General features: G+C 46.3%; 1 protein-coding gene across 1 annotated transcript; it reads right to left on the bottom strand.

Annotated features, from left to right (window-relative positions):
• Positions 1-1,379: 1,379 nt before the first annotated feature.
• LOC119329554 (protein PAF1 homolog) lies at positions 1,380-11,868 on the bottom strand. Its single transcript, XM_037602612.1, has 12 exons — positions 10,791-11,868; positions 10,085-10,153; positions 7,456-7,563; positions 7,191-7,371; positions 7,020-7,099; positions 6,793-6,912; positions 6,319-6,424; positions 5,722-5,808; positions 5,456-5,524; positions 5,288-5,359; positions 5,035-5,187; positions 1,380-1,939 (listed from the first exon to the last, which is right to left on the bottom strand). Exons 1-12 carry the CDS (start codon positions 11,489-11,491, stop codon positions 1,829-1,831), a joined length of 1,857 nt encoding a protein of 618 aa, XP_037458509.1. The 5' UTR covers positions 11,492-11,868; the 3' UTR covers positions 1,380-1,828.
• Positions 11,869-12,669: the final 801 nt, after the last annotated feature.

Genomic DNA, 12,669 nt, shown 5'->3' with positions numbered 1-12,669 from the left:
GCAAGACTGATTAAGAACCAGATGATCATGTGCCTCGAAAACCATCAGAGCAGCATTGCATGCAGCTTCAAGCGTGTTACAAAGAGCTCCATCATGGGCCCATTTACACACACACACACACACACACACACACTACATTGCAGCAGCAAAAAGAACACCTGGCATGGAAGTATGATACGGTTGAATAAAGTTCCAGCACTTGTCGTACTATGTTAACCTATAATTTTATTAACCATTAGATCAAGTCTATAGAAAAACATATGAACAGCTATAGATAGTTGACCAAGTCAAACTTGTTTAAGTTTGCCAAGTCTATAGAAACATATGAACATCTCTAACACCAAACTAGTTCAGCAGATTCATCATGAAATATATTTCTGTACTGTATATATTTGATGTTTTATATAATAATATATTTTTCTATAGAATTGGTCAAACTTAAACTAGTTTTGACTTGGGACAAAACTAGAACTTCAATTAATTTGGAATAGAGGGAGTAGAAAGTAGCATAGAACAAAATAACAAGGTGAAACATATCTTCCAGTGGAATGTATAGCACACTTGCAAGAAAAAATGTTAAGAAATATTAAAGAGCATATGGAATTTTCCGTCAAAAGAAGAGCAGAGAATCTGGTAATTATCTACGACAAACACATGATATGACCTGCGGCAACAGTTTCAGATTGGATTATGATATCTGCATTGTCAGCATCACACAACAGGTATGAGATGAGTCGGGAATGGTGTTAGGAAGAACAATCAGGAGAGCCGGGATACCAGAAAATTAATGATACCTTCCTTGTTTTTGTTTTTAGAAGACCTCCTATGGCTTAAAATCCACTGAATTCCTGAACAGTAAGAGATTAACTGAAGTCAGAGAAAATTGCAAAGGCTATTTGACAGTACTACATGATGAAGAATAATACCTGGTTGCCACCAAGTGTGACTAAGAATCTGAGCCAGCTGGCAACATGAAGTTGATGATCAAAGGATCTTTCCAATCTCCAATGGCAACTCAAAGGCAGCATTCCAAGCAACAGTTGAGAACACTTGAAGATCACCTCAAGAGGTACTGCTGATACCACTTGAATCAAAATAGTCACAACAAGCAGGTAAATGGGTGTCTACATTATCTCAATAATATACCTATTGTTTGATATTTGCACTTCCATCTACCTCGATACTTCATACGATTCCTCTCAAGTCAAGGAATCATTGCAAAAATAAACAATGTTTTTTTAAAGGCAGAAAAATACCCCCAAAACAAGTTTTTCTATGGACACCACAGTTACAACATGCAAAAAAGAAACTGAAAACACAGTTTACTCTTCTTGCAATGCTACTCTTGGTCTTCAGTAAGTGCACCTTAACATTCCTGGTAGCACAAATACATGACCTTCGCTATGTTGATTATCATTTCCACCAGAAAAGAAACAGTTACGATAGCACAACTGTCTAGTATCCTCACATAAATAAATTGTTGTACTTACACAATCAAATGGGAATAACAGTTGCCTATATCATCAAAACAGCAGTGGAGAATCACTCCCAAGACCACAGAGACTTTTTTTACATGATGACGAGACCTCCTATCATCACTTCTGAGACCAGTCTTAAGGTCCAGTTACACTCTGCCTTGCTTTGCCCACTCTGCACTTCAAAATCTGCTATTGCCCGAATGTACTCAAGCATGTTCTTTCATCAACCCTGCACCCTATTGCTACTTATGGAGGTACCAAAGCAAATGCATATGAGATCTTCAAAGATTCATATGTGCTCATGAAATTCGATGGTGCAAGAAAATGACGATCCTTCCATATCTAATTGATCAATCAGAATAGTCTTCTTCACTATACTGCCCCATATCTTCTACACGAGAATGCCTCGGATGTTCATCAAGATCATCATCAACAGAAGATCTTTGTCGCTTTAAATTCCCCTACAGAGGAGAAATCCTTTAGTTAAAGGTAATGGTAATGCATAAAGATCAATTTATGCTCCAACATGGGAAGAGTTGGGGATAATAAAAAGGTGAACAATCCCAAGAGCGAGAATAGGTGAACTGATAGCAAGAAACCCAGTAGCTTTATATATGGCTTGGTGAGAAGATGAACCACCTACAAATATACTCCCTCGGTCAAAAATATAAGGTGTATTGATTTTTGTAAAAATCAAACATATCTACATTTGACCAAGTTTATTGAGAAAAATTATCTATCATTAAATTCATCATATAATATATTTTCAAATTCTATTTATTAGGCACCGTGCTATCCATGTGGAGTTGGTTGCGAGATCTTATGGGTTTCAGCTCTAGCCTACCCCAACTTATTTGGGACTAAAGGCTTTGTTGTTTTTGTTGCTGTATTTATGTGGTAACGTAGATGTTGATAATTTTTTCTGTAATCTTGGTCAAACGTAGAAATGTTTGACTTTTGGAAAAAAATAATACACCTTATATTTTGGATCAGAGGGAGTATTAAATAGAGACAAAAAACTGAAGAATGGAAATGCTACCTAGGATCCTGAGTACCTAATACTTACTAAAACATTTTTCAATTTTCTTCACAGGTGGGCTCCCGCGACCGAACCAACGTCGGGTGAGCGCCCCAGCGGCGGCGCCTTGATCTCTCTCCTCCGGCCAGCTCTGCAACTGCCGAGGCCAGATCCGGAATCCCTCCTCGCCCTCTCTCTTCTCCATGTGAAGCTCGGCTCGGCGCTATGTCTCCTCGCCGGCCTGTGACCGCGTCCGCGTCCGCGTCGGCGGCCGGAACTCTGTTTGTGCTAGGCGCCAGTTATGTGGCTCCGTTGTCGGTTGTGCTCCGGCATCCTCCTGCTAGGAGGTATAGGCCGGAGAATGGAGGCGTGATGTCCTCTTGCCGGGCCGCCCGAAGCCGGGGACGGCCTCCACGGCGGCGCTCCTGCTGACACCTCCACCGGCCTGGTGATTCAGCCCCCTCCACAGAGGCCCGAGATGCTCCTGCTACCAGAAGCGTCCTCCGACCCGCTGACGGCGCCCTTGGCACAGTCCCCCCTCGGTGGATCGCGCCCAGCCCCCTTCAGCGATCTGCACCCTCGATGCAGCTTCTCAGAAGGACAGTGTCAAGACCGCGCAGATACTCGCGTCCCAGCAGCCACCGCCACCTAGCGGTGTGTAGTCTCCACTGGCAATGATCTCCCCGGCACCTGCTTCTTCCCAGACGATGTTGCCGCCTACAACGCCGGCCTCCTGTGCGGCAGCACCGACCGCCCTCGTAGTCGCTGATTCCGGCGAAGCTGGAGGAAACGATGGTGGGTGCGATGACGAGAAGACGCCAGAGAAGTTGGAGTCTCCTCTGCTCGGTCCATCTTCAGCGTCGGCATGCAACGACCTCTCTGCTGTCGCTGTCGCTCTTGAAGCTGAGGCGGGCTGGGAGCATGTGGGTCGGGGGCGCTGTTCCGGCCGGGGTGCTCCCCCCAAGCCGTCGACGAAAGTTCTCGAGCGTAGCCTCGCCTTCAAGCGGTGGGCTCGAGGAAGGTGCTTCCGTTGCCTCGAGCGTGGCCACCAAGTTAGTGCATGTCGTGAGCCATTCAGATGCATTCGCTATCGTCGTCCTGGTCATCAGGAGAGGTTATGTCGTGCTTGCTCTCCGGTTGCTTGTGATCGCTCTCCGATCGCTCGCGCTGGCTCTCCGGTCACTCGTGCTCCTTGCCAGCAGAGCCGCTCCTCGTCTGCCCAACCTTGTCCTTCGCTGACCAGGAGTTGGGCTGAGGCCGTGGGCCACTCATCGCTACGTGTGTCGGTGCCACCAAGGTCCCAATCTGGGTGTTGCAAGCATTCCAATGTCAGTGCCTTTTCGGTGTCTACTTTGGAGTCCTAGTTTGCCCTGCTGCGCACGGAGATCCTTCAGGAGGTTGAGCTGCTTCGCACTGAGCTTCGCGGTGCTCTTGCCAAGCTTCAGGTTGTGTCGGCTATGCCTTTGCTACCTGAGCTCCAGGTTGGTCCCATTGATGAGGTTGAATGCTTCTTTGGAGATTTTTCTCCTCGTGCTCTACATGCGACGCCGTCTATCTATGGAAGTGCGGTCGTGATCGAGGTCGTGGCTCTAGTTCTGCAGATTATGCCTGAGCCGCACGAGTTTTGTAGGGAATCATCTATGATGCTACCGATGGAGCTGGGCCCATTGGAGTCCTTGGCGGTGTCCATGACGCCCTCACCACCACCGTCAGAGTGCGGCCAGCGCCCGCCGTTGTGGACAGTGGAGGCTTGGTTGATTATGTCGGTCTCTCATTTATGGCCATTGGGCATGTGGCGCCTGAGTGGCGAGGTTGTTGAGACAGGTGTGTTGGCACCTAACTCTGAGGCTCTGTCATCTGATGTTGAGGCGATCGGCATGTTGATGCCCGATCCTTTGGAGCCTAGCCAGCCACTCGCCTCTGTGGACCATGGAGGTTCCGATGCTGCGGTCACCCACTCACACGTGACTGCTAGGCAGGTTTCCGTACGTGACAAGGTCGATGATATTCTCTTTTAGATAGAGCTTCACAGCTTGCTCAAACATTTGGAGGCGGCTAGCCCTGGATCTGGCAAGGCGATTGTGGAGGAAGCTCTCAGGAGCAAAGGAAAGAAGAGTGGCGCCACAGGAAAGGCGTCCGCAGCTGCTTGATGGATGGTCATCAGTTTCTTGGGTTGTCCTTATGGCCTGGTTTGTCTTCGTGGGTTTGGTGGTGCACGTGGCCGGTCGAGCTACTCTCGTCAGGGTGTCTTTGCGATGTACCAGTGTGGGGGTTGGTGGTCGTTACGTGTTGGGTATGGTTGTCGGCTGATCATGTGCTTATGGGGTTGCATGCTCTGTGAGTAGTCCACATGTGGCTGGTTTGTATCGGTTTTCGCCCGGTTTTCCGTTAATTAACTGGGCAATTCTCTTCTTAATTAATCGATGATGCAAATCTTTTGCCTCCGTTTCGAAAACAAATGCTACCTAGCTGCAGTATAGTAGTTCACTGCAAATTAAACTTTCATGCCAGCAGTTATAAAGGAAAAATGAGTCATACATGCATGCTGGATGATTCTCCGTGCTCCATCTGATCACCATGTGCTGTCCTGCTCACAATAATTCTAGAAGGCACTGGAAAATGCTCGATTTCATCCCCAGATCTCCCCTCTTTAGCTTTCTTCTTCTGCAATACTAACTTGGTAGGAAGAGGCTGCCCAATGGACAATAAAGTGTCACCCAAATGTGCAATGAATAACTGCCACATATTAGAATAAAATCAGAATAAATAAAGTATGCACAGAGCAAGTTACCAAATACTTTGCATCATCATCATCAAATGAGACAAGGTAAGTCGTTGGATCTTGTTTGTCATCCCCCCTTACCTGAATCACGAAACAAGAAAAGGTATGTAGGCAGTTTTACACCAGTAGAACGAAAAGTTAGACACAATCGCAGACACGTTAGCAAATGCCACATACTTCCCAGTGATATTCCCGAATCCAGGAGTACTGGAAGTCTTCATTTTCATCATCCAAGTCCTTGACAAGCTAGACAAAACCATAGTCGTGATAAGATTATGATAATAATACCAAAAATATACTCCCTCCGTCCCAAAATATAAGAACGTTTTTTACACTATACTAGTGTCAAAAACGTTCTTATATTTTGGGACAGAGGGAGTATATAACTATGACCTGTGACATTTTAAATAAAGATGTACTAGAGTTGAGAAAAGGATGGATACCTCGTGGGGTGCTGGAGCCATATATGCCAGAAATTTCTCTTGTTTTGCAGGGTCTGAACCACTGACTTGAAAACTTTTCATCAGAGCCTATCATGATAACACGGAAAACCTCAGATATACTTGGTAAACGTGTAGGTGCAATGCACGTTAATATTTAGTAGGATATTAATTGCATATTGATGTTAGGTAAGATATCACTTGCACGTTGATAATTGGCAGGATATCAATTGCGTGGCTGATTTTATAAGATGACGTTGAGTTTAAATGTATCTACAACCAGTGGCAGTGGTGAGTAATTAGAGTGTTAAACGTGTTTGGTGCTCAACATTGGAGCGGTTTGAACTGCTAGATCTCATGATTTGATGGCTGAGATGGCCTGGATCTGCCCCTTCGGGTCTTTTTGTATTGGTATAGATGCGAGGGTATATCTACGCAGAGCATCAGTGACGTATTAACATAACATCTGGAAATATGTGCATTTGACATTAACATGCAATCAATATAAAATATCTGTTTCTACAATACATCCTTATGGGCATGTTAACATAAGTAACTAAATCAGAAAGCTCAAGGCAGAAGAAAAAAAATGTGACTCACCTGGGATTCACATTCATCACGTACAGGTCTCTCTAGCTTGTTGTACTGCTCTGAATCAGCTGTAGGATCTCCATCAAAATTCACCATAACAAATGGATCATTATACCTATAGAGGTCAACAGAAAAGCAAATTTGAGATCACTTAAATTCATCCACCAGCTTATAGGACCCCAAGGCAACACAAAAATCAAGGTGGTACCTTGAATAGCAAAACAGAAGAAATTATGGCATATACTATAAGGGAAGATCACTTTTTCAACAACAATAAATTTTGGACACACTGACCTGAAATTTTATAGCTGGTGGGAAGTAAACAATTTTTTTGTAACATAGATAAGAAACTGAAGTGGCAACAAAACATACTTCAATGAACTGACCGTGCTCAACAAACATCAGATGTCAAAAATGAAGAACTAAGTCTTCTAAAATATAATGACAGACACACAGAATAAAGTGTCATCTGAAAAGTCATACCTATCAAAATCGGGTACCAAAGGGAGAACAAACTCTGGTTCCATCCCTCGTTTAGTCTGGTGGACAGGGCGCGATTTAGCGGCTTTGAAGGACTCTGCAATGGCTTTTATTCGCTTCTGTCTGATATATACGCGCATAGAAAAATAATGTCGTTGGCTGCACCAGGCTTGCAGAACAGGCAAACCTTCAGAAACAAAAGAATAAACCAAGTAAAAGGAAACGCATACCTATCATTAAGATTTTCGAGGACATTATCTCGACCCTCCCTTGATTCTCGCCTTTCTTTTGCTTGCTTTTCAGTGATCGACTGGAATGGCCAAATTACTATTTTTAGTATATATGAAGTAATCAAGCACAATATATGTAACTATATTTATGGAAGAATCAGCTGGCATTACCATTTTGGCTGCATCAGTACTAAGCGGAGAAATGTACTGTGTTTTGACCAGCCAAGACATGCCTTTGTCGGTTGGCCTCTCCTTTTTCCTTATACCTTCTGGTTTAACAGGGGTGAGAACTTCATCATCACGCAGCAGCTCTTCATCTTCTGGAGCCAGGGGCAGCTGAGCAGCGGGAGGGCTAAATGCATGTTTGGCACTCAAGTTAGGGATGCTACAAAGAATCATCAGAAAGGTAGAAATATATGGCTGGCTTAATTCTTACTTGTATACAGTCATATCAAGTAGGTCAAGAGGTATCCCAAGATCCTCAGGGACAATCATTTTAGGCAGATAATTTTTCTCCAATGATGAGATCCTGTACTTGGTATATCTGTGAAAAGGCAATAGACAGAAAAACATAAGGATGGCTGCCCCAAAAAAAAACGCAACATGCAGAATGAACTTTTTTTTCGAGAAAACGCAGGGGACCCATGCATTTCATTCCATTGAAAAGAGAGAGTTTGTAATTACAATCCTCCTAGGAGGCGGTTTCAGACATAAAGTAGATGCTAGTGCACATCCCATGTGGTGGGCAGCACGACTCTAAGGCCAGCAGCGCCAGCAGTGGCCCAGAGCCTGGCTTCGGCTTTGATCCTACTCACTAAGGTGTGAACTGACGGTTGCTCGCGGTCGAAGATGCGGTCGAACATGCAGAATGAATTACAACTGAGAGAAACACCAAGAACTAATAGTGTAATAAGAAAGCAGAGTATTGCAAATATCATGGAAATGGCACAGGACCTGTCTTGTAAAAACAACAGTGGAGAGACCATTCACTCACACACGATGATATGACTAACAACAATGATTATGTTTGTATTTAATTTTATGTTTCAGTAACCAGATATAATGAACTTGGATAATTTTCTGTGAAACAATTCTGAATTCATCTATTAATCATGCATAAGTACAACAAATAATTGGATCAGGCTAACAAAGCAACATGGTAAAAAATGCATTTTTGCCATGGAGGTTACATGGTGGTGTTTGGCTAGTTGATCCTGGACATGGGCAGGGCAACGACGCCATAGAGGCAGGCCAAAGGGGAGGGCAAGGAGCTTGGTATATTTTATTTTTTCATTCCCATGAAGCATGCAGCCGCACATGTACAAATAGATCTTCTTCCTACAAATTCAACTGACATTTTTCTTCTTTCGAAAAGGAGGATTGCCCGCGGCCTCTACGAGCGATGCATACAGCCATCTTTATTGCATTATTCAACAAGGTCTTACAAATAAATGCGTAGATCAACTCAAAGCCACCTTCCTGGCAAAAACTGTGTCCCTACCTACAAGATTGATGATTTGCCCTGACTGCGCGCCACGCACACCAAGAAATCCGGTGACCTCACCAAGCCACCCACCGGCTAGCCGGGAGCACCACCGGTCTAGTAGACCCTCCGCATGCACTGCATGCACACGCTGTAGAATCTGTTGTCACCGCCTTCTTCCGCAGTCTCATCTTCAAGAGCAATCAAGCACTGATCTTGTCAGACCCTTCTGCCGTCGACGCCAAACAGCGCCTGCCTCCTGCACGCGTCCATCAAACGGTATCCAGCGCCGAGACCCCGCTGCACCTTGCCACCAAGACTCGCCATCGTCAATACTGTAGATGGCACGCCGCTCCACCTTGGTCACCGCACGAGAAGCATACGGAGACCTGCGCCCAGCCACCAAGCCAAACACTTATCCCTCCAGCCGGTATACAACCCCAAAGATGATGCCCCCATGGGGGTGACGACACAGGAACCTCGCCATCATCCGATCCGAAAAGCCCGAATCTGGGGTTCCCCCGGGGCACACAGGGAACATGAATTGCTCCACAACGCCTCCAACGAGGTAACGACGCCCACGGGCGCCGCCGCCGACGGTTCTGGCCGAGGCCGAACCAAGCTTTCGCTGACAAATTCGCGCCCATCCCTGGCTGGACCACCACATCGACCTCCTCCGTCATCCAGCACGCCCATGGGTGAACGTCTACCGCCGGGAAACCGTACGACCGGAGCCACACCACCGCCCAGGACAGCCGCCCCTCATGGGTGAGCCATCGACGGCGGAGGGGCCCGCACCGCTGCGCCGCCAACGCCGGACGACGCACACATCCAGGACACCCGCGCGGATCTCCACCGCAACTGCATCCCGGAGTCGCGGTGGAGGAAGGCCCCACCGCTGCCATCATCCGCCGCCTGGGCTTTGCCCCGCGCAGCTCCGGCGGCGGCGGCGGCTCGAAGCCCTAGATCGGATCAGGGGGGGAGGGGATCGGGAGAGAGGGGGTCAAGGAAAGGGGTGGCGGCCGGTTGCTCTCCTTGCATGAGAATGAGATCATACTAGGATATCATATCTTGACTAAGGATGTCAATCAAGGATATCTCTAGAACAAATTCAAGGATATCTCTAGAACAAATTTAAACCTGAGCAGCTGTTTGCTCTCCTTGCATGAGATAGTGCCTCCCGGTACTGTTCACATGAAGAATACCCCATCTATTGCTGCACATCATATGTTGGGTCTCTTAGACTTGTGCTTGAAATATGACCAAATGGCTGAAAATTTGGGACTGTTTCTAAAAGTAAATGCATGTTATGGGACTGACAGCAGGTATAAATACAAGCTTAGACCTGCCATATGCTCAAACAGGTTGTCTCGATAAAGAGAATGATCATTATACAATAATGAGCTAGAAATTCATTTAACACCTAAATAATAGCAGGTGAATGGAAAAATCACAAATTTGGAACTAGCAATGTAATGTATATAGTAAAACTAGATAAGCAACACTGAAATGGTTTTCACTGCATCAAACATAAGTAACAACAGAACAGAGCAATCTGATCAAAATGCGAGGAGAAAACTACCGGTCCTTGTCCTTATTCAGAGGCAGCCATTTCAATTGAGCACTTGGGTCTGGCAGTTCATTCCTAAACCTGCATTAACAAGAGAAGAAGCAAAAAACAGGGTCATACAGTAGTTTAGTTCCGAAAGACACAGAGACAAAAAAAAATCATGCAGACACACTTTTCAAAAGGAAACTGCCAATTAATGGAGTTATGCTTTGAGAACCATTTTGCCTACCCGTGTGCCTGCCTACTGCACAAAAGGGTTCATCTTTCTAGTTTCATAACAAGAAATAGGTAGTGCAGGAAATCATAGCTCGTGAATCCTTTGATGCTACTCTAGAATCACACAGATGTGATCATTTCTCTAAGCACATACAAAAACAGCATATATGTCAAAAACATAAGAATCATTAGTAAGATATAGTTTACGTATTAACAAAGAACATATTCCCAAAAGCTAGAAAAAGGAAAGGTCGATCTTTGATCCTAACGCCACTGACTTCACCAATGACGTTGCAGTTGCACCAAAATTCAAACAGGCCGTTTGTCGCTTGTCCTGAATCAGCAGTACAGCATTTGGCAACTGCTCAGATTGCCAGCCAAAATACCCAAGTGCATGATAATCATAATAATTTACTCAAGCACACATTTTACACTGAAAGGGCTCCAATTTCCTCCAACTAGCACTTGCATAGATCAAAAGTCCAAATTTTCCTATACTCACCTGTGCTTGCAGAGGAACGTTGTCGGCTTCTTGAGCCGATTCTCAAACCTCTCAGTGTTTGGTGCGGAGGCTGGGCGAGACACAGTTGTCGCCACCCGAGTCCCGCCTGATGGCTGGAGGTGCCGGCTCTGAGGCTGTGGCTGCTGCTGCTGTTGCGCGGCACGCACCTGCTGTGTCTTCTGCAGAATGGTGGCCTGCGACTGGCGCATCATCTGCTGCTGCTTTCGGTCTTCCACCTTCTGCTTCTCATACTCGCGCTTCTTCCTTGCTCGCCGCTGCTCCTCCATCTCCACTCTTGGCAGTGCCGCCTTGGCCTGCTGCTCCTTTGGTGGCGGCGGAGCCACCCGTGGGGGTGGCTGGGCAGGAGGTGGTGGCGGTGCCGAAGGGGGAGGAGACATTGGTGGTGGTGGAGGGGGCGCTTGATTGTTGTTCCCGCCATACGGCGGCGGTGGGGGCTGGTAATACATCTGGGGCGGCGGCGGCGGCGGCTGTTGCTGCTGCTGCGGGGGCACGTGGCCGAAGTTGTACTGAGGCTGGTGTGGCGGGGGCGGTCCGGGCGGGGGCGGCGGCGGCGCGTGAAACGGTGGCGGTGGCATCTGGCCGTACCCTGCCTGCGGCGGCGGCGGCTGCCCGTACGGGTTGACAGGCCGGGCCTGCGGCGGGAAGGCCCCCTGAGGCGGCGGGTACGGCCGGTACGCCATCGCGCGCCCCCCAGCAACACACCAACCCCACTGTCGCAGCTACCTCTCCCGCCGCCGCCGCCTCCGCTATGCTTCTAGAGCCGCGGGGGCAGCTCCGGGGCCCCACTAGATCTACCCGAAGATCACAGCGCTGTGTGTCGAATTCGGAGCGGAGGAGACAGGCGAGAGCGTGGTGAAGAATTGGAGTCTTGCGCAGAAGCGCGAGAGGGATCCAAAAGTGGTACTACCAGAGAACGGTTTTGATTCCAAGATCGCGGAGTTTGAAATGAATTCCCTCGTGTTTTGCTTGAATTTGGGGACGATTTTGGTTTAAATTCGCTACAATCTGGCTGAAGTTTTTCCTTATCTGGCTCACGTTTCTCCTCACACAGGAAGGAACAACGCGAACGATACGATCGATGGGACTCCTGGGTGCTCAACCCCCCTATAAGAATATTTTCAAGAAATATCAGGAATTTTTTTTAAAAAAAACTGGAATTTAGGGATGACAAACCTAGGTGCCCAATCTACCCCGTGCGAAGTTTCATGAAAAAATATCAGCAAATGTATACATGAGAAGAAAATACAGTCACGCCTAAAATCCATCCAAATAGTTTTCTCTATATATAAGGAAAATATTCACCCGTAAAAAAATACGTTTCCTGGTAAAAAAATCATGAAATTTCACCGAAGTAGATTAGGCACCCAGGTTTGATATCCCAAAATTTAAGGATTTTTATTTTTCTGTTTTCTTTAATTTAATACTCAATAATATATAGGGTGGTGGAGCAAGCAAATTGGTTTGGTTCTCTACATAAAACACTCACAGGAAAAGTTTTGGTGTACATGCCCTTTTTTAGGCCTCCAGGCCCAATCGCCAATATGAATAAAAAAATAAGGACACATCTAGGGAGCACACGTGTGCTCCCTAGCGTTCCTGAGCACACAACCAAAAAAGGTAAGCTTTTGTCTAAATGATATGGTGCAAAATCAATTTAAAGAAAGAAAAGATATTGTCCCATGTGCAATTATTTTGTGTGTTTAAAAATTTCAAAAAGTCATAACTTTTGAATCAAGCATCCAAATTAAGATCCGTTTTCACCTTTAGGTCTCCAACGCCGAGCTCTTCGAAACTAGATTCCATATAAGAATGTTTCGACGAACTTTTTTTCTTAAGCAACTTTGGTGCCACGGAGAGG

The sequence above is a fragment of the Triticum dicoccoides genome, chromosome 7A (genome assembly GCF_002162155.2).
Source record: "Triticum dicoccoides isolate Atlit2015 ecotype Zavitan chromosome 7A, WEW_v2.0, whole genome shotgun sequence".
Taxonomy (NCBI): Eukaryota; Viridiplantae; Streptophyta; class Magnoliopsida; order Poales; family Poaceae; genus Triticum; species Triticum dicoccoides.
The sequence above is the reverse complement of the archived record's forward strand: the minus strand, read 5'-3'. Positions and strand labels throughout refer to the sequence as shown.

Coding starts and splice junctions, on each gene's coding strand:
- LOC119329554 (XM_037602612.1), bottom strand. CDS start 11,491: ATGGCGTACCGGCCGTACCCGCCGCCTCAGGGGGCCTTCCCGCCGCAG. Junction 5,188..5,287: donor ATGATGATGCAAAGTATTTG/GTAACTTGCTCT, acceptor TCCATTGGGCAG/CCTCTTCCTACCAAGTTAGT. Junction 1,940..5,034: donor GAGAATCATCCAGCATGCAT/GTATGACTCATT, acceptor TCTCCTCTGTAG/GGGAATTTAAAGCGACAAAG.